Source organism: Dasypus novemcinctus, chromosome 17, assembly GCF_030445035.2.
Source record: "Dasypus novemcinctus isolate mDasNov1 chromosome 17, mDasNov1.1.hap2, whole genome shotgun sequence".
NCBI lineage: Eukaryota > Metazoa > Chordata > Mammalia > Cingulata > Dasypodidae > Dasypus > Dasypus novemcinctus.
In genome coordinates, this window is record NC_080689.1 from 5863511 (window position 1) to 5886200 (window position 22690).

Consider the following 22690-nt stretch of genomic DNA (forward strand, 5'->3'; position numbering starts at 1 on the left):
TTCTCTGAGTAAGAATAAAAAATAATTACACTTTAGAACATCATGCAATATTCAAATGACTTGAAAGCCGTTGCCTCAGCAAAAAATAAAAGAAGGGGGAGGAAGACGAAGTTAAGGATGAGGTTGATTAAACTGGTCATAAAATCTCTGTAAGTTCAAGCACACAAACGCATGATCAGGCACTTCCAAATCATCAACACAAAACGAGAAGCCTCCCTTTCGTGGCAACATGCCTGAGTGGTTCCATTAATGAACCAGGGGGACTTCTCCACTTAATGAGACTTCATGGTGGTTAAGGGCGCAGGCTCTGGGGCTGGGCTGTCACTGTTAAAATTCCAGCTTTACCAGCTACCAGCGGGGCAGCTTTGGACAGGGTGTGTTTAAGTTCCCTGTGCCTCAGTTTCTTCAGGTGCAAAATGGGGATGTTAAGAGTGGCTACCAAGAAGCAGACTTGGCCCAACGGATAGGGCGTCTGCCTACCACATGGGAGGTCCAGGGTTCAAACCCCGGGCCTCCTGACCCATGTGGAGCTGGCCCATGTGCAGTGCTGATGTGCACAAGGAGTGCCGTGCCATGCAGGGGTGTCCCCTGCGTAGGGGAGCCCCACACGCAAGGAGTGCGCCCCGTAAGGAGAGCCGCCCAGCGCGAAAGAAAGTACAGCCTGCCCAGGAATGGCACCGCACACACAGAGAGCAGACACAAGATGATGCAACAAAAAGAAACACAGATTCCCATGCTGCTGACAAGAATAGAAGCCATCACAGAAGAACACACAGTGAATGGACACAGAGAGCAGACAACTGGGGAGGGGGGTAAGGGAGAGAAAAATAAATAAATGAATGAATGAATGAATGAATGAATGAATAAATAAATAGAAGAGTGGCTACCGCCCGGGGCAGCTGTGAAGGTTACACGAGGGAGCACGTGCCAGGCACTTGGAGCAGTCCCTCATGTATAACAAGCGTACAAAGAATGGGAGATTTGTGAGAGTACATGGCATTTACTGCAAATGTCCAGGGGCCTGGCTGGAAATACTTGCCTTTCCTCACAGGGGTCTCTCAACTCCCTGCCTCCATTCCTCCGTTTCCTCTAACCTGGGTTCTGCCCCCTCCATTGCAGGAAAAGATGGTGCGGCCAGGTCGCCAATGGCCTTGCTGTTGCCAGAGCCATTGCGGGGACGGAAGGTTCAGGAGCCCCGAGCGCCCCTGTTGCCCTCCAAACGCCTTCCTTTGTTTTCTACGCCTTCTCCTTCTCATAACCTACCTGCAGCCTCGCTGGTCATCGCCCTCCCATGTGATTTGCCAGTGGGTCTTCCTGCCTCTGACCCTGAAAGGCTGGAATTCAGGGTCTCATGGTTTCTAGGTCTCTAGTCTCTCCCCAGACAAACCTACCAATTTCCATGGTTTTATTATCAATTACATGCTGATTCAGCCCAAAGGCTGAACTGCAGGTCAGACCTCTGCTCTGAGACGAAAAAGACATTTCAAAAGTCAACATGCCCACAGATTAATTTATGATTCCCAGCCTCTTTCCAATGTTTCCCACCCTGGGAGAGTACCACCCCCACCCCCTACACCCCCGCTTCAACTGGACTCCCGCATGCCCTCCATCCACTCTTGCTTCTTCCCCTCTCGCCCCAGGGTCCATCCTGCACAGCAGCTGGAGTGGTTCATTTAAATTGCTAATCTGATCATATCCCTCCCTGTTCAAAAATCCTCACTAGCTCCCCAGTATTTCTAGGATCTTGAACATGGCTTTGAAGGTTCAGCATTATTTGGGTATGTCCTCCTCTCCATCTACCCTCTTCCACCACCTGTCTAGCCACCCTGGCCTTCACTGGCCTTCTTCCAGGGCCTCTAACAAGCTGAGCGCTTCCATTCCCTTTGCTTGGAACCCTCAACATTCTTTCCCCTTACTGGTTGATTCCATTCATCCTTTAATTATGACTTCTGCAGAGAACCTGTTCTTGACCAAAAACTAAGCCATGTGTCCTACAGTGATCTCTCAGAACATCCTGAGTACTTCTCCCATGGACGTTTCCATTAGTCAGCCACAGGGCTGCTGATGCAAAGTACCAGAAATCTGTTGGCTTTTATAAAGGGGGTTTATTTGGGATAAAAGCTTATAGTTCCAAGGCTATAAAAAGTCCAAGTCGAGGCAGCACAAAAGATGCCCCCTCACCAAAGTCAACTGTCAAGTGTTGAATCAAGATGGCGGGCGAGCTCTGCCTGGTTTCTCCGTTTTCACCCAGGCATCCTCTTCTTCATGAGCTCCAGGCCCAGGCTCTTGAGCAGGGGTTCTTCACCTTTTTTGTTCCATGGACCCCTTTGCCAGTCAGATGAAAACCACAGACCCCTTACTAGGTCCACACTATACTGCATGTTATTAATAAATATATCATACCTGCACCAACATGTCCCCATGAGAATAATGTTTATTTGAATTTTCAATTCGAGCTCATGGGCCCCTTCTTGAGGCTTTGTGCACAAGTGACGCTGCAGTTCTCTCTCTCCTGGCATAGGCTCGTTTCTTTCCAGACCTTCTACATCAGTCTCAGCTGTTCTGCTCTCTTCCCAAGGTTGACTGCAAACTGTCAGGCAAATGGCTCACCTCCTGGGGCCCCAGTCACCTGGACCTTCTCCTTTCTGTCACATGGCAGGATCAAAAATGACAGAGCTCTCCCTTCCTGTGTGTCTGTCTGTGTGAGTCTGTTTTTATCAGACCCAGCAGGGGGCAGGGACTCAACTAGAGCCACACTCACTGACTTAGTCAAATCAAAGGCCCTAATTTTAACAGGTAATCTAAACAAAAGCGCCTCAGTTGAATTCAATGCAATCAAAGGGTATCACACCCACAGGACCAGATTAGTTTACAAACATAATTCTCTTTTAAGGATTCATAAAACAATCTCAAACTGCCATAATGTTATACATCCATGTGATTAAAAAAACAAAACAAAACTTGTATTTCTTCTGGAAAACTATCAGGTGTAAGAGGACAAGGAGCCAATACCTCCCACACGGGCAAGACTGTACTAATACTTGCTAAATGCACATCCCAGTTTTAATCATCTCAAGGCGTTTTCCCTGACCCTCCATATCTTCCCCCAACATGAGAGTGCCATAAACTAAACACTATGGCTGCAAGGAAGAAGTACCCCTGGTGACCCTGGAGTAGTGACAAGGGGAGAGACTGATAAGGAAACCTGGCATGAAAACGGCTAATCCATTTTGTCCATGATCTGTAGCAAATGGTATTTGTTTGTGAACTATCACCATGATAGTCATCATTCTCATTTAGACACTTATTTTTTTTTCATTCCTTCACTCATTCAACAAAATCACAAATTCCTAAAGTCCAGTCACTGGGGCCACTGTCTGGGAGGAATACTGAAATGTGACGTCGACACAACAAATATAACAGGTTGTCACTGCAAAGGAGTCTCAGGCTGGCATCTGGAGATGAGGGCACACGTAGGACAAAAGGGGAAGGTGACTTTGGAGAATGGCTGATATGAGTCAGGCAGGGAATAGCCAGAAAAACCTTCCAGGTTAAGTTAGGAACCAGCCTCCTGGAGTTTCCCGAATACCAACTACTAATAATAGCACCTTTAGGTAAGAAGTGCAGGGTGGATGAGAAAAAGGCTCAACCCGATGCACCCAGCACTGGCTTGACCATGGCTCCCTCCATGTCTAGTTGCCACTGCCCATCTCAAACCAACTCCTCATGGCTATAGGAAGAGTAGAATACAATGGGCTCTGTTTTATAATAAAGTCACCATCTTCACTACCATCTGGCATGTTTATAGAAATCAAGACATGCTCTTGTTGCAGGCCTGCCCAGGCTGGCCCTGATTCAAGGTGGGACGTGGCAGTGACACAGGTCATGGAAGAGTCAGTACAGTGGGGAGGTAGAGTGGGCCAGGGGGTCTGAGACTCTCACCAGCTCTCTTTTGGAAAAAAAAATAATAATAAAGCATTAAACTCTTGACTGGTGCATTCGGTTTTATTTTCATTGAATTAAATTTTATCTAAACTAGACCTTTTTGGTCTGTGAATTACTAGAGTCCTTATTTAAACTCCAAGGCCTTCTTTGAAAAGTCAAATGACAGTTTTCTCCCATATCCTCAGAAGGGCCAAGGAAGAATAAGAAAAGGCAGGATTTTTCTAAATATCAAAACCAAAATGGGCTTTGGTATGCTCTCATGTTGTCATTTTGCAGATATAAACACCATTAGCAATCAAAGGAAGATGGATTAAAAACAGAATATTTGGACCCAAAACATGAAAGCATGTTGAAAGATAAAAGTAAAAAGGGTTATATCATATCTGACATATCTGTTGTTTCATCTGAAGCAAAACCCCAGAATAGAGATGATACAGATATAAAATACAATATGTACTTTATTTAATATATACTGACACACCAGAAATGAAGCAACCTGTCTTGACAACTGTTTTCTATGTAAATCTCTTCCAGGATATAAATCATTATCAAGTTAACAAATCAAACTTCAATTAATTAATCTAGTCAATTTGAGAGTTAAAAGATTCATTTAATGAACTAGTGCTTTCCAGAAGAAAACCACCCTGCCTTTGAAAACAGTTGGCTATCAATGTATAAAGCAAATAATTATATTACTTTAATTCAATATCAGTTCCAGAAAATTGTGTAGGATGTCCAAAATTTAGGAACATATTACATTCAAGTGGTTTTTTTTTTTCTCTTTACAGGGAATTGCCATACCATCTGGTCTAATTTGTGTTGGTGTTTTGCCCAGTGTAATATCAGCTTTCTGAGAACTGTAAATTATGAGGTTACTCCCCTGAAAAAATATGAGTGAAGAGGAAACATGAGCAGACGACGACATCCTGGTTCTAAGTCTGCATACCCGGGAAAACAGTGGCCCTGCAGAAGAGCTCCCCTAAGTCGATCTGGGTGTGAAAATGGTTCACAGACAGAATTTAGACCAAAGATGACAATGATGAAAAGGATGGGGGAACAGAGTGGAATGGGGAAAGTAATACTATGTAAAACAACACAGAAATAAATTTTCAGACCCTGAGCATTACCTCCTTGCCAGAGTGCTTAAGATTCTAATTACATTTAGAAGGATAACGAGGCCCCCTCTGCCTGCCTCAGTACAGACCATCACAGGATGCTTTTGATCACAGGGTGATAAATGGCACATCCACACGCGAACAGCCCTGGCTTTTTCATCTACATTCTGTTTTTCTGTCTTCCACCAGATGATTTAAATACGTGTCACCCCAGTCTATGCAAAGCCACCGGGATCGACTGTCGATCAGCTGGCTGTGTCCCAAATTCCTAAAAGAAGGGTTGTTTTATAATGGGCCATTTAGGCAACCTCAGAAAAGCTAAACATGAGACAACCAACAATGGGTCCACTTTCATAATGCTTCTTTCGTATCCAGAATATATGCCCAACAGGATAAGTTAAGAAAGAATATTCTTACCCGAATTATTTCTTCAACACAGCTGTTGCTTTCTCCAGGTCTACTCTCCTGAAAGCAAAGAAAAAAAAATTAAGTCTGATAGGATAGATTTATGGCCACAAAGAGGAGAGAGAGGGAGATGGAGCTTGGGACCAAGAGAAAGCCTACGCCAGCACTCACGGACAAGCTCCTTTCTGGAACAGACGGTGTGCTGTTGCTGGGGGAGAGGGAGTGGTTTTCAGGGTCCCACGGCAGCAGCCCCCTCCTTGGCTACCATTCCCCACCTCCCCAGCACTGCAGCGCTGTGGACAGCCCAGCCCATGGCCCACACGCCCCCAAAGCTCAGCTCTGGGGCCTCCAGATGCCCCTTCTCTAAGCGGAGCCAGGTGCTGGCAGTAAAGGCCACAGCCCACAGGTACGCGCTCCGTCCGCCCTGGGCTCCGTGGAAGCGTGGAAACCGTGGCCGCGCCGCACGCGTGGCTCCCGCTTCGCGTTCCAGTTTCCCCACCCAATCTGTACAGTCGGCCTCAAGAGCACCAGAGTCGCTCCCGCGAACGTAAAGGCCTGGTAGCTCCGCGGGCTGGGGGCCTAGACCCGCTGTGTGATGGAGAGAGAAGCGACGGCCCGAAGGAGCAACCTCCCCCGCAGGCTCACCCGGTGTGCGGGCGCAAGTCCAGAGCCCCCGGCTGTGGGACCCACGCAGCCGCAGAGGCGAGCGGGCTCCGGGGTGGGGGCCGCAGGTCCCGGCCGCGCCGGGCAGCACCGTCCCGAGACGCAGCCTGGTTGGGTACATGGCCCGGAGCACAGGGCCGGTTCTGTGGGACACACAAGCAGCGCCTGCGGGCGGAAGGGCCCACCTGCGGTGCCAGGAGGGCAGCTTTCCTTGGCCCTGCAATTCAAGGACGTCGGCCTCAAGGCAGGGTGGCCCCCGGGAAGGAGGCTGTGCTCCCCGGCTCCTCTCCAAGCCCACGCGCCTCTCCTCAGGCACCCGGAAGGCCGCCGGCCCCTCTTCCCAGGCTTCCCCGCGCCCTTCAGATGGCGGCACAACAGCTGCTCCCTCAGCGTGGCCCTCGCTGGCCCTTCCTCCGCTCCCTCAGCACCTTCCTTTCTTCTCCCTCGAACTCACTACAAGGGCGACCCGACGAGCAACTCCGTGGTAAGTTCTCCCCCTCCTTCTACAGGCGCTTCACGGACGCAGGGGCCCGGCGCGTCACACAGGAGTGGGCGCAGAAAATACTTGTGAGTGGACGGTGTGTGAAGAAACGCGTGAATCCCGCAGCGCCCGGGAAGGCGAGGCCCTCAGAATCCGCTCCCCGACTTTGCAAAACTACCGAGACTGCACCCGAGACCGCGCCTTCCCAGCCTCCGCGTGCCCCAGGGCGAGCCTCCCCACTCCCGTTCCTGGAGGTAGAGCACTCTGTGGGAGGTGGGCTACTCTTCCCGCTGGGCCAGTGGGAGGAAGAAGCCCCACCCAGACCGGCCCTCCTTCATGCCTGGGGGGGATTTACCCAAGACCCCGACTGAGGCCCAGGAAGGTGACGCCACACGCCCAAGACCACGTGACAGCCGGCCTGGACCAGAACCTGTGCTTTGATTCCCAGGCCTGTACATTTTCCATTCCAGAAGCTTCCCCCAATCCCAAAGGCTGTGCTTGAAACACAGCCGCTCCACTAGCACACCTGAGCATATCTGTTTCACTACCAAGGCTTCTCTAAGTTTTACATAGTTTGGAAGCTTTTAAGTGAAGTTTAGGTCTTGATGGATTATTTAGAACATTACAGTTAAGACAGGAACATTGTCTTTGTATAAATCACTCCATTCTGGTCTCACCATTAAAAGATCAGTAGCAAAATATGTACAGTGCAGTCACTGCTGTCAATAGCACGGGAGCAAACTATTCGCGTCTAGCCTTACCAATCAGGAAAAGGAGTGCTAAGAATGGGATCAGGAGATCCAAATGCTTTGAGGACTATTTCATTGCATTTCTAGACTCAACTCTGCTTCTGTTTACCCAAAAGCAGTCTCCGGTTTGGCCACACGGTTTACAAGCCCCCACTCCATCCCTAATGCCGTACTCCAGGACTGCTTTGGAGTGTTCACCATTCTGAAAATCCAAACGAATTGGATCAAATCGCCAAAAACCTGCTCCCTTTTCGGGCAGCCTGAAGTAACTGTCACTAAGGCTGTTTGATAACCTCTCCATCAGGCCACGGTTTGATGGGCCCTTGGAATGATCTCCTTCAGTATTCAGGGGCGGGGATGAGTGGTCTCAGTTGGATAACCCATCTTCAAACCCACAGCCATTATCTTACCCTACTTCCAAATCCCAAGCAGAGCAAATGCTAAATTTTGAATGTACTTTCTATTTTCCACCTTAAGAAAATGAGTCAAAGAGAACTTTAACCTCAGGGTGTCATGGTGGAACTACCCCAGTACAATAGCCTGCTAAAGACTCTTTAGGTTAAACTTTGGGGTTTGGAGTTTGACTTCCTTTTCTTTTTTTTTTTAAGGAGATACCAGGGATTGAATGGGGACCTCCTACAGGGGAAGCAGGTGTTCAACCACTGAGCTACACCCGCTCAGCTTGGGGTTTGACTTCTTAAAGCTAAGTTCCCCTGGATGTCACACTTGAATTTCATTTGAAGTGATTTATATAATAACAGGTTTCTCTTATGACTATCCTCCCCCTAGTATCCTGGAAATTTCCACTACCCTATTCTGGTAAGGGGCTGCGCTGAGGGAAAAATACAGGATCATAGCCCTGTTAACCACTTCCTCTATCCCTGGAAATGGCATGTGTAGGATCATGACATTGGGTCATTTTGTTGGCCCTACAAACCTGAACCCTGGTGGTCTAGACAGATTCCAGGTTCTTTGCTACTGGGAAGAACCCCGTGTTGCTGAGAATGTGCCAGAAGCGAGGCCAGGACCAGGGGCTTCTAATGAACCGGTAAGAAGGTCCTGGCCTCCAATCCAGCAGGGTTCCTTTTTTGCGAGGAGAAAGTTGGGTCTGGTCTGGAACATCTCTGACTCCTGGAGATGGGTACCATTTTGAGGTGGGTACTGTATTCAATATCCAGAACTCCATTTGGACTGGAGTGGATCCATGGGACATAGTACTGTAGAAGGTTTGAGCTGGAAGGAACCTTGGAAGTCATTGAGGACAACTCAAAGACTTTAACACATGGAGAAACCAGAGCCCAAAGTCCTCCTGGCAGGAAGACACAATTGGATCAGAACCCACACACATTTCTTCTACCGGTTCAGTTAATTTTCTACTACTGCCTCATGCTGTTTCTCTATCCTCAAGGCTCTTCTCCTAAGTTCAACTCTTTGAATGGCTCAGATTTGGTGACCTTAATGCCTAAAGTAGGGAAATAAAAGAATTCAGATGGGATTTGGGTACATTTCCTTCTTCTTTCCCATGCTGCAAATTATCCAACATACAGTCACTCTCACTCACTAATTTCTAACATCAAATGCGTAGAACAGGTGGAAATTACCATCACTTCTGGAACACTTAACAAGGAAGAGATAAGGATTTGTGTCCTCAGATATTGGAGGTTGGAATTACCTTATCTTTTCCAAATGTACCGGAAGAGTACAGGAGGGGAGGTGGGAGTAGGTGGGGGGGGTGGGGGGGTGTCAGAGGGTCTTTCCCCTTCTCAGGGTCTCTCTCAAATCTGCTTCCAGCGACAGATGTATGCTTTGATTATATTTACATTCATTTCCACTTTCAATGTTTATGAACAACATTAAAACACGCAGGTAATTTACATCTCCAAATTTGTGTTCATATTTTTCACAATAAAGTTATTGCTTTCCCGAGAAAGGTACCCACTGAGAAGGAGGACTGCACAATGTAAATTTTAATTACTTGGTATTTTTTGAGGGTTGGGCGCTGCGGTTTCATGCTGAGTTGCTGAGCTGTTGCTCCGTATTTACTCCGACTTTGATGAACCCACCTCATTTTCCTATCATTACATTTTGAAATCTGTCATAACAGTCTCACCTCACTGAATCTCCAACTAAACTTCAATTAAAAGCTGGCAACCCCAGCTAATTCTACTCCTCTCCCACTTGCCTATCACCTTCCTTTCTCGCATCACTGTTTTTCTCAAATGCTACCACTTAAATACACACACTCCAGGCCGGTGTAAGGAACTAAGCTGTGGGTAAGGACAGCTAAGAAATAGCCAGGAGAGCAGAAGTTCCTAATTGCAATGCTGAGCACAGAGTCCTCCAAGAAGAGAGGCTGAGGGAAAAAGCTCCAGCAAATCAGTGGAAAATGGATCTCGCTGCACAGGAGACGAAGTCACACACATTTCATTTTTCAAAGACAATTTAACTTTTCATCAAACACATTTAAGGTGGAACTTTGATTCTAAAGCAATGCTATTTTAAAGTCACAATGTCTTTGCAAACATCAAAGGGCCCACAAGCATTGAGAAGTTGTTTTTCACATGGACACCCCTAAATACTTCTACAGAAGTATTTAAAATTAAATGTTACTGATCTTGATCTACAGAAAACCTGAGAGGTTAATAAAGTAGTTGAATATAAGTGAAACAGTCAAATCTCAAATTGCTCTTCTGTGTAGTGGTAATAAACAATTTAAAAATATGAAGGGAAAAAAAAAAACCATCCACAATCTCAAGAAAAATAAATGAGGAAAAACCTTAATAAGAAATGTTTAAGACCTTTATGAAGGAAACTCTGGATTTTGCTGAAAGATACAAAAAAATACCTGACAGGGATTGCACTAGCCTTCTCAAATATCTTCCAACTCTATAACCGTATTATACAAAGCCAAATACATGGAGAGGAACAAATCACTGAAGAAATTAACGCTTTAATATGATTTTTACTGTATTAACAAATACTATGCAGAACTGAAAGCACAGATTAAGAAAATCTGTCTTTTCACAGGATGTCTTACCTCTCATTTTTGTGTTTTCTGGTCAAACCCTAGGAGAATACTTGATACTATAATATAGTATGCACTCAATGTCTATTGAATGAATAAGTAGGCAGCATAAAAAAATATAAGCCACAAAGCCTCTTTTAAAAATTAAAATCTTAAGCTATATTATTAATAAGGCTGGTCATCTACATTATAAAGAGAGGTCTTTATTTTATACAAACAAGCAAGAGTTCCCTTAAAGACAAATTCTTAGAACATTAAAATTTATTTGCTTCATTACAATTAGGATTCTGCCCATTAGTAGAGAAACCACATGCAAATCCTGTGTCACCTGTGTCCCCCCACTGGTACTGGTAAACAGTAAATTAGAGAGCAAGTTTTAGCCTTCAACAGGCAATACTGTTAAAGAATTTATAATCAATTTTATAGCAGATCCTTAAACATAGGAGAAGGTGATTACTTATGATGATTAATTATAATGTTGATTTATGGAAGGAAAATCAGAGATCTCAATCGGAGCTTATAGTTATAAAAGGATCTGTTCTCAGAAAGCTAAGGAGTCTGCCGGTGCACTGGCCTTGTCAAAAACCTCTCAGTGGCATAAAGAAGCTGGAACCAGAGACGGTGATTTTACATTCTCATCACTAATTGAAACGGAGTGCTTTCCCACCGGATCAGGGCTCAGCAGAGTGCCCACGCACTGTGCGCTGGGGTCACCTTCCATGCTGTCCTGTCCACGTGGGACAAGGACACCGCAGGCCAGGAGGGCTGGACATGTGCTGCCTACTTACATCACACTGACCAGAAAGCTCCCAGCCCTCCATCTTCTTGCATCTGAGCTGTCCAGTTGTGGCCACACAGGCTCAGGTGGAAGCACCGATGCTGAGTGGACTTCACAGACACTTCTCAAAAGGAGCATTTCCTTTCCAACATCTTCCTGAGTCTCACTCCTCCTGTCTGTAGGTTACTTGTAGGTAGAGGAAGGCTTACTGATTGAATGTCACTTATACAATGGCTCCTTTTTGCCCCTAAATGATGGAGGGGGATGTACAGGAAAACCTACATTTCTTTGTCATTTATAATCAGGAACATGGTTTTCTTTGCTCTTTTCTAATTCATGAAATTCAGGACACAAAGCTTCCAAGATGAGGAGAATAATCTAAGATGGCTGAAGAAATTAACCAATTAAAATGCTTGCAGTTCCTCTATGGATGTCCCATTATAGGGTAGATAATTCTTTTAGCCATGAGTGGAAATGACTACTGTAGATGGCAAAAGTGGTGCTATGTATTTGGCAATATTATATTTGGTATGTTTTTAAAGTTTTACTTAAGCATCTTGCTAAAAGGAAGAAAAAGCAGATTCACAAATAACCCAGTACACATCAGGCTCTACATGGATCCTTCATCTCCATTATCATCTCATCCTCGCAGCAGGACCTCTGGTGTGGATGCTCTGTACCCAATGTCAACTCTTTCTGCATATGCTCTCTGAGGAGATATGGTACAAATATGCACTCAATAAATAAATCCAGCTGAAACCAGCTGGGGGAGAAGGTCTGCATGGAAGGTGGGGGCAGGTAGGACTGGAAAACATGGATGAGGAACTTGCACATATTTTTGTTGACTGGTGAGGATTTTTTAAGTCTCAAAGTATTATATCTTTAATAATTCTAACTGCAAGGCCATATTTTAATGGTGTGTTTCTTTTAAAATTTGTGAACTTTTACAGGATTGTCACTCTTCATTCTGCCAGTGTAGTTTTATCATTAGTCTTGGAAAGGATGCTGGGAGGAGAGCTGTCATAGTGGTCATGGATTTTCTCTCTTCCCTTCCATTCCCATAAAATGCTCAGTACCTTCAAAAATGACACATGGATCCCAGAGTGAGGCAGGGAGAACCCTGGCAGTGCCGCTGACCACTGAATTTCCAGGTAAACCGTCACCAGATAAAGCACCCGTCTGGTGATCTTTGCCTGGCTACTCAGGAAGAAGGGACACGAACTCCCTCTGTCCCTTCCATAAAGGGAACAGACTGTTTTCTGTCCTTAGACCTCCAGGTAGAAGGTACAGCCCCAGGCCTTCTGGGCAGGGACCAGGGAGAGGAGAATTTCTTTACATCTTTATACCCTCACTTGTATCAAAACAAAACCAAATAAACAAACACGGAATTGTAACCAAAGGCAGAAAAGTTTTACAAAACAAAAGAGTTGATAAATAAATATCACATTTTCAATATGCTGAGATTATTATGGCAAGATTCCATTTGGACAGCATGCATATATTCCCTCTAGAAGGTGATTAAACCCCATGACACCAAATACAGGCAAGGGGTTGGAGAGAATTCCATTTGCACAGGTCACTTCTTGGTTTCATAACGTTCAGCTTCTTTGGCTTCTCTCAAACAATTATGCTATGGAATTGAGCATAAAGCAAATTTCTCTGTCAAGATCTCCCCATTCTAACGGAGCAAACTGTAAATGGGTTTTTTGAGAAAAATAAAAAGGCTTGAAATCTAATTAAAACACACCAAAGATAATGTTAGAACAATTTAATGAAAAATGATCATTTCATGATAAATATCAACAAGAACAGTCAAACAAAGTCAAAAGTGTGAATAAAAATTAGTCAAGGTTATTTTCTATCTAGCACCATAGCTTAAATGCCTAAAGAAAACCAAAAAAGCAAAAAATATATCACTCAGTTATCTATCAACATTTTTCTACAACATGATACTGAAGGGTAATGTGCAATGTTTGATTTTGGATTTGATTTCTAGCACTGGGAAAGCAGATGACTTTTAGAAACTACTTCCTTTGGGCTAAAAAAAAAGGGCACCCAGAAACTCAGTAGTATTAAAGGATCAGATGACACAGACTATTTAATGCAACATGCAACCAAAGGGTGGAGTTGAAAAACCTGCAAGATTTTTAAGAATAAGAAAAGATTGGCCATGGCTTAGGTAGCTGACATAATGCTACGAAATGGTACAAAATCAACAGATGGCATTAAAAAAAATTCAACTTCTATCGTGCTTCTGCCATCACACCAAGAAGAAGAGATATGGTGTGGGGGCATTTTCAGGATTTGGAGTTGTCCTAGGTGGTGCTGCAGGGACGGATGCTGGATGTTGTGTGTCCTGTCGTGGCCCACTGGGTGGACTGGGGGAGAGTGTGGACTACAATGTGGACCACTGTCCATGTGCTACAGCAGTGCTCCAGAATATATCTGCCGGGTACAGGGGATGTGCTACAATGATGGAAGCGTTAGTTGATGTGGGAGGGGTGGCGTGAGTGGGGTGAGGAGTATATGGGGACCTCACATTTTTTTAATGTAACATTTAAAAGAAAATAAAGAAGAAAAAATAAAATAAAAAAAAAAGAACTATCTTCAAACTTCACGGCATAGACCCAGTGTAGGTAAGAGGGAATTTAAAGCCCAAACAGGAGGCAGTACTATCCTTTCAACCACTTTACATGTCAGCCCCAGAAAAACTGCACTCAGAACAACCATCTTAAATAAACCACAGCGGTATCAGGAACAGGCAGGCACTCTAGCTTTCTCTAAGGCAGAATCCCCGAACTACAGACCTAGGTTTGTTGCCAGGTCCTAACAATGGCACTAGAGGCTGCAGGTGTGGTAGCTGGGAGTGTGGTCCCTTGCAAGCTATTTGTGCATTTGTTACGTGTGTTCCCCGGGGCTGTTACTAACCTCACCTCTCTCACCTGTGACAGAGGGAAAATAGTAGCACCTGCTAACTGTAAGCACTAAATGAGGCAACGCGTAGAAAGAATTTAGCAGGGAGTCCACCATGTGGCAGTTGATAGGTAGACACTAACCATTATTTTATTTTAGAATGAAATGAAGAGTGTTTGGGTGCTTAAAAAATTAACAATAATTACTAGAAGCCAACATTAGGCAACATTATCTCTACTATCGCCCACTGGTTTTACACACTCTGGATTTCTACAAGGTATCTTTACAGTCTTCTAAGCTCTCTTTGTGTGTGAGAAGGAAATGTCTGAATTGATTGTTATTAATATAGTTAGACCGACTGGCAACGACTTGAATAATTATACCTAGAGAGTTGGAGTCAACAAATATTTATCAGGTATTTATTATGTGTTTCAACATGATCTCGATGGTCAGGAATTCCTGCCCTCATGGAGTTTAGGCTCTAATGAGGGGAGGCAGTAAAAGACTAAATTAAAAATTATATAGTACACTAGAAGATGAAATGTTATGGGGATTGGGAGTAAGGGTTGGGGACAGAGTTTGTAATTTACCCATTTGATGAGCATGCTAGTTCCATCTACCAAGGGAGAGTGTAATTTAAAGACCTGGGCTAGTTCCACCACTACCCCGTGCTTACAAACCCAGAATCATTTTTCTATCCCCTGTGAGAACCTCGTCACTCTTAGTAATAATTGTGTGCTTAATGTTTACATTTGTTGCTGAGCTAATAAGCTCCATCAGTCCAGGAAAAGACAGCAAGGCTGGTGAAGGATGTGAGCATTTGAGGAACGACTGAAGAAAGTGGAGATATTTGTCAGGGAAGGGAGAAGTAAATGGGCCAATTTGCAGGTCTAGACTGTTTAAAAGGCATATAGAAGGCTTAAACTTATTCTGGATCATTCCAGGCTTGGAAGCTTAGACCAATGAGGGAAAGTGCAGGGATCATTTCAAGTTCTTTTATGTTCTTTTTCACAACCTGAATCACCCAAATGGGGATGATGATGTGTTCAATCAGAAGTTAAATGACTATATGAGTGGAAGTTATTAACTCACACCTTTAAGATTCCTTCTAACTTTGACTATGTTTCTGGTCATTTCCAACCAATTTTTGATTAATAAAATGTTGACTGGTAAATTTCCACATTTTTTTGGTTTAGTTTGGTTTAATACTGTAGCTCTGCATGATTTATTTTTGAAGTTCCTAAAGAGAATAAAAAGAAGATTCTAAAAGCGCTAATCCTAGAGTATGGACACTAGAATTATAATAGAACCCAATAAATTAAATGTATTAATTGGTAGAGGTTTTAATTAACAATAAATCACTAAAAGCCATCAATGTAAAATCTGTTTCAGTTTTCTAGATGCTGAAACTAATACCATACAAGGGGTTGGCTTAACAACAGGAATTGATTGTCTCACAGTTTCAGAGGCTAAAAGGTTTGCTTCCTCCTAGGGTGTGGCAGTTTGAAATTATTTTATGAATCCCAAGAAGAGCTGTCATAGTGTTAATGACACTAAATGTCATAGTGGTAAAGAAAAATACTATGTTTTTAAACTAATCTAGGTTTGAAACCCTTTGATTGCATTAAATTCAGTTGAAGGGCATTTGATTAGATTACTTGGTGCAATCCATTTAGGGATTTTGCTTGGACTATGTCCATGAAGCATGACTCAGATTGCTGAGTCCCTGCTCCCTTGCTGGGTCTGACATAAATGGAAACACAGACACAGGAAAAGGAAGCTGCCATGTTTGATCCTGCCATGTAAGAGAGGATCACTTAAGCAGCCAGCACCAAGAGTCTGGGCCCACTGAGCAGCTCAAGAGGAAAGGATGAGCCTAGAGGGGAAGGCTGAAACCTCCAAAGAGATCAGCCACCATCTTGTTTCAACCCATGGTAACATGTTGGGATCGACTGTAGCTGACTTTGGTGAAAAAGCATCTCAGATGGTGCCTCGGTTTGGACTTTTCAATGCCTTGGAACTGTAAGCTTTTACCCCAAATAAACCCCCTTTATAAAAGCCAACACATTTCTGGTACTTAGCAGTTTTCAAATGGGTCACTCCTTTACTGAAGTAGCCTCACCAAAAAAGGTCCTGTTTACAACAGGTTCACACCCACAGGAATGGATTAAGATTACAAACATATTCTCCCAGGGTCCATAACTCCAATCCACTACAGCCTTCAACATGAAAATCTATTACAACTCTGTTCACATTTTTCAAGCATTTCAGATCTGTGTGCTTATAATTAGCAGCTATAAAAGATGCCATCTAGAGGAATAGAATGAGCAGAAGGTTAACATGGATACAGCTGCAGTAAACCAAGGGTTAAACGCATTATGGAGGAAAATACTGCACAGAGGCAGTATTTCCTCTACTTAACCCCGTAACGTGAAGTCTTGCCTTAGAAAATACATCATAAATAATACTTCATACTAAAACAAGCACCATTTTCCAAAGTGAAGTAGCAAGTACAGGGAGTCCATGATGTTCCATAAATATGCTGCATTTGACCAATTTTCTAATACAGGCAATAACTAACCACTAGCTGCTGACTTTCAAGCGCTCTTCCTGGTTTTTAAAATCTTCCTGGCATAAATATTTTATTAAAAATATTTTGTGCACTGTGAAGTCCAGAATATATATATATATTTTATTCCTGCCTTTGGGCTGGAGTTTGCCTTCTCTATAGCACTTTATTTCCTACTCTGAGCACTATGTGAGGCTTCCCGTGGGCTTGCCAGTGGCAAAATCTAGGCTCAGAAGTGGGAAATATAAACCTACATTGTAAAGACCTTTGCTTTTTAGATCCTTTTGTAACACCGGCTTTAGAAAATCAAAGTTTTCATTCAGCAGAGATGAGGTGCCCGCCCCTTTCCACCAAAGCCCTAATATCTATAAAGACCTACTCAGTGAAGGCCAAAAATGCTTTCTACACACACGGCTGTAGCAATAAAAGTGTGTCTTCATCTCCCACTGTACCGCTGAGCTGAGAGATATGACTGAAGTTACTCTACCGACAAATACCTGACCGACACTTCAATAATTTGAGCAAATGGCCCCTTTTCCAGGTACGGCCTAGGACAGGCTTTGATATTGAGCTTTTTACCCATTTATTCTATATACAAGCCCAGGACTGAACAAAAATTGGACTAAGCCCTTGTCTAAAGTCACAGAGACACGGGATGCACATTCCAGGCTGGGAGCAGCAGTGATGGAGAGCAAACCCAGTCGCCGTGGCGTGGCGAGCCAGCGGCCAGGCGTGGCATGGCCCACTCCCTGGCGGGCAGCCTTCTCCCGCTTCCTGGGTCTTTTCAATCTGTGAAGCTAGGAAAGGTCTTTAGGCTGGCGCTCCTCTCATCATGCCCCAAAAGAACTGAGAAGCCCCCCCAAGGGACTATCTAATATTCACACAGTTTTTAGGGAAAAAAATAACCTAAAGAAGTGGTAACTATCAGGAGAAAGCACCTAGAAAACGCTTGCTAACATACCTGAGTCAAATAAAAGTCAAAGATAGGAGAAAGCAGTTGTGTTCAGGAAACTCATATTCCAGTTTCTAGAAAGTCCCTTACTAGCGTATTCATTTGTTCATTCCTTCATTCATTCAACAGATTTCTACCAAGCACCAACGCTGCGCCAGTCCCAGGGATAAGGCGATCAACTCAACGGGCGGGACTCTAGCTTTTGTTCTGTGGCGGAACCGCACGATGAAGAGACAAACGCAAAAATTCAGATGGGGACAAATGCTTACAAGAAAGGTAAAGGGTGATGTGAGAGAACTGGTATGGTCAAGAAGATTCCTTTCAGCAGCAGAATTACATTATTTCCCCAATATCACAAAAACAGAGTGAGAATGTTAGTCCTTTGGATAAAAGAGTCTGTTTAAGATGAGGCTGTTTAAGATGAGAGAATATTTTAGTAACGGGAGGTATAAAACCCCAAAATACAACAACATAAAAATGAAAAGCAGCAGCAATACGCAATCCCAATTTCTGCCACATCCCCAGGACCCTGGAGGGAGCTGATCCGCAGCTTCACAGCGGCCATTGTGAAAAGGTAGAAAAAGAATCACAGGTTTTTCAGAAAGAAATTTTGCAAATAACATGGCAGTATTGCAAAATGTAAATGTAAGTGCTGCGGAACCATCTGTTCAATATTACGGCAACATTGGAAAAAGTCTCTGAAAGAAATGATGTTTGAAATCATTAAAAAAATAACATGTCAAGTTTAAAATACTCAAGAATCTTAAAACCAGCATCAACACATTCAGCAACCATATGGACCTACAGCAGGTTAAAAAGAAAAAATTGCCCTGCTTGCATTTTCTACTTCAACCCAATGGTTTTTGAAACATGTTTTCTTTTCTCATTTGAGTACCTTTTCCTTTTGTTCTACTGGATTTCTTGGTGGCTACAGCTTCTTGAATTATACCTAGCATCATATTTGTTTAACCCTTTCTGATAATACAGTGTGGAAGATTAAGAGTGAAATACTCCAGGAAAAAGTTATGTGTAGGTGACTAGTTAAAACTTGTTGAGCACATCTTGTGTTAAGTTTACTCATCTCAGAGCCTCAGCTAATTTCACTGCATATCATAATTTCCAGGCACTGTGCTAAATGTTTTCTATTCATCTTGTCATTGAACTTTAACCATTTTATAAGGTAGATACCCAAAAGAAGGTATCTATCCACCCCCTCCAAGAGGAGAGGCATCTCAAATTTGAGCCTAACTTTTAAAATGGCATTTTAAAGGCCATCATTACATCAGCATCAACATGCAATTGTACCTACAGCACAACCCAAAACACCCACCACCAGAGAAGCTACTTAACTCAGTGACAGAAGCAGAGTCTCTCTTAGACTACATTTTCCAAGGACAGGTCAACTGCAGTTAACACAGTAACTGATCAGCACTGCAGAGCTAGGGGCCCAGGGAATCAGGTAGAAGGTTGGTGATAACTAGTTCAACCTGCAAAATGGAAAAACAACCTGAAGCCCAATGGTTGTTCTGTAATTTACAACTCAGCTCATAATACCAATGTTTGGCTAAACTAACAAATTACAAAATCTACAAAGGCCCAGAAAAATGATGAATTAATAATGGAAAGTCTTGGGGTTTCAAAATGAATTGAAAAGGAGTTTCAGTCAACTTAAGAGCTTCATAGAGTGTCTTGCAGATACAGTGGGAACACCATACACCCTATTGGTTAGCAACAATAGTTCACATGTAAAAATCAGTAATGCCTCTAATGGTCAGGGTCAAGTTGTTTTTTTATCAGGACAATAAGACGACTTCAAAATAAGAAAGCAAAATTTTTAACAACTTGATGAATTGTTTAGGATGACCCTGAAGGGGCAATTTGGTGGTCTAGAGTGACATGCTGTTTTTGCAAATGGTAATGAGCCAAGTATAGTTGCCTGTTGCTAGAGTTTGGTGCCTGCCTTCTCCTCTCACCAGGGAGTCCTTTTAGTAAAGAGACTAAGGTTTAGGGCTCAGGATTGGAAATATAAAAGGCATTTTATAATATTAACAAAAAAGTTTAAGTGGAAGTTAATAACTAGACCTGCAGACATATGGACAATCTTTTTTATTTGAGATACTGGGGACTGAACCCATGACCTTGTATGTGGGAAGCAGGAGCTCAACCATAGAGCTACACCTGCTCCCCTCAATTAATTTTTGGTGAAGGTCATTTGTCAAAAAGTAATTCAATGAGGAAAAGATGATCTTTTCAGTAAATAGTACTAGAACAATTGGGTAGCCATCATCCAAAGAGATGAACTTCAACCCTTGCCTCACACCACATACAAAAATTATCTCAAAATGGCTCACAGACTTAAATGTCTAAGAGCTGACATTTCTAGAACATCTATGTTCTAGAAGAGAACATAGGTGAAAATCTTAATGACCTTAAGTTAGGCAAATATTTCTTAAATATGACACACATATTAAAAAAGAAAAATAATAAATTAGACTTCATTAAATTAACTTTTTCTCTTCAAAAGACTTTTAGAAATGAAAAAATAAAGGGTATAGGATTTCTCTTGGTGGTGAAAATGTTCTAAAATTGACATGGTGCAGGTTGCACAACCCTGTGAATCACTAAAGACCACTAAACTGCACACTTTAAATGAATTGTATGGTATGTGAATTATACCTCAATAAATCTGTAGGAAATAAATGAAGAGAAGGCAGAGTCTGGGAGAAAATATTTGCAAAACATATATCTGACAGAAGGCTTATAACCAGGATATAGAATTCCTACAACTCAATAAGACGACAAACAATGCAATTTACAAATTGGGAGTAAATTTCACATGAAGGCAGGTGAAATAGACCCAGGACTCACCCCCACCCTCCAGGAGGAGGCTGCAGGTGGGGAGCTGCTGGCATGGGTGGCTTTAGACAGAATGGGAAAGAAGCAGGTGTGTCCTCCACGAGCCCTTCCACCTGTGCCAAGGGCTGTTCACGTTGATATGCCACTTAATCGCTCTAAGAAAAAGAAGCCCAGCACCCAAAGCACTCTAGCTACCGCCTCTTTGGAAGGCCTTGTTCAGGCTGCTGTCCACAGAGCACCTGAGGACAGTGAGCTCCCAACTGAAGAACCTGTAGAACACCCAGAAGCTCCAGTCCAGAGGAGACAAAAGAAGATAAGACTCCCTCTAGAACTGGAGACTTCCTTCACCCAGAAGAAGGTATCTAGTCCACCTTTCTTAGGAAATGAAAATGGCTTAGATGCGGAGCCAGCTGAGGAGGCTGTTACTCTCAAAAGAAGAAAAAGAAAACTCAGTCAGCAGAATTACAGTATGCCAATGAGCTAGGAGTAGAAGATGGTTCCAATGAGCTAGGAGTAAAAGATGGTGCCAATGACCTAGGAGAAGAAGATGGTTCCAATGAGCTAGGAGTAGAATATGGTTCCAATGATCTAGGAGAAGAAGATGGTTCCAATGACCTAGGAGAAGAAGATGGTGCCAATGACCTAGAAGAAGAAGATGGTGCCAATGAGCTAGGAGTAGAAGATGGTTCCAATGAACTAGGAGAAGAAGATGGTTCCAATGAGCTAGGAGAAGATGGAGACATAATTACTGCTGAACAAGGTAGACCAGAGCAACGGTAAAATACTGCACCCACTGGCAGTGGAAAAAAGCTGATTCCAGGCCACTGACCATTTGCCGATCACACCGAAAACACAGATGTGTTCATGGACATGATGCCTTCCCAGACACCCACAGATGCTGCACTTCAGAATATTAATAACCTGGTATTTAAAATTTTCCTCGTCTTGTTTTTAAGTGTATTTTTATATGACATGTATATGTGTATTTGTAATTGATTTTCTGATTATACGATACTAAAGAATTTCTCAAGATTATGGAAAATGTTAAAATTCTATCAACTATTTATATCCCAACATTAATTTCTGTAGCATTATCATCTTAATAACAAACGAGATGATGTGGTAGAAACCAACAGGTGAAAGTGTTCATTTTCCTGTCATCTCAAATTAGCTGCATTTATAATCATTATCTTAAAAAGCACAAATATAGAAAAAAGCTATAACTTAAGTGTTATAAAATGTTTATCAGGTTTAAACAAATTTAGGGAGAAGGGTTAAAGGGAAAACCTTTATTATTGATTTTTGATGTTTCCTTTCTGAATAAATTGAAATATAAAAAAAGGAAAAAGAAATGGACCGAGAGCGAAGTGCAAGAGGCCCCAATGGCTAGAGCTGGAACAGTTTGAGCAGCAACAAAATAGTAGCACTGGCGGAAACTCCAAGCATAAAATACATGTCCGTGACTCCATCCTTATATAAATAAATGGCTGAATACATAAATAAATGGGGGAGAATGGATAAAGCTCCCATGCAGAAGAATCACAAATAATTTACGTAGCTACTTCACCCTCAAAGAGGGGGAGCACAACTCCCCGCTGCTAAAGCCTGGCCTGCTTGGGTGCCCCCTTCCAAAGGGCAAAGCGTGGAAAGGGAGGGGGAAAGCAGAGCTGCGGTGGAGAAACCCAGCAAACATTACCTCGGCCACATGGTCCATCATGTGGATAGTACCTACCTTTGATACGACAGGATCGGTGTGGCCTTCTACCCCTGCAATCTTCCTCCCCGAACCCCACCCACAGTCTAATCATGAGGACACCAGCAGACGAAGCCACGTAGAGGGTCATTCTACAAAGTCGCTGACCAGCGCTCCTCAAGCTCAGTAGAAACAGAATGTGAGTGGTGGTCCCAGGTAGAGAAGTCCAAGGAGGCCGAAGGCTGAGCAGAGTGGAGCCTTCTGGACAGGATCCCAGACAGAAACAGCACACTAGATAAAAACTAAATTCATCTGGTAAAGTCTGGACTTCAGTCAATAGTGACAGATCAATATCAATTTATTAGTTGTGATGAATGGTACCCCAGTAATATAAGATATCAACAACCAGGGAGACTGGGTGGGGGATATGGGCAACTCTCAACACTGACTTCACATCTTTTCTGTAAATCTAAAACCATACCAAAATAAAAGGTTGATTTTTTTTTTTACTTTTTTTTTTCTTCTCTTCCCCTCCCCACCCCAGTT

General features: G+C 43.2%; 1 protein-coding gene across 5 annotated transcripts in view; it reads right to left on the reverse strand.

The window, feature by feature from the left end:
- The window catches only part of AFF3 (ALF transcription elongation factor 3), a 563374-nt gene that overhangs the window by 261002 nt on the left and 279682 nt on the right, over positions 1-22690 (reverse strand). For all 5 annotated transcript variants that reach the window (XM_058278184.2, XM_058278185.2, XM_058278182.2 and 2 more), the window contains one exon: positions 5478-5525. In XM_058278184.2, the coding sequence (XP_058134167.1) occupies positions 5478-5525 (48 nt within the window). The remainder of the gene's footprint in view (positions 1-5477; positions 5526-22690) is intronic.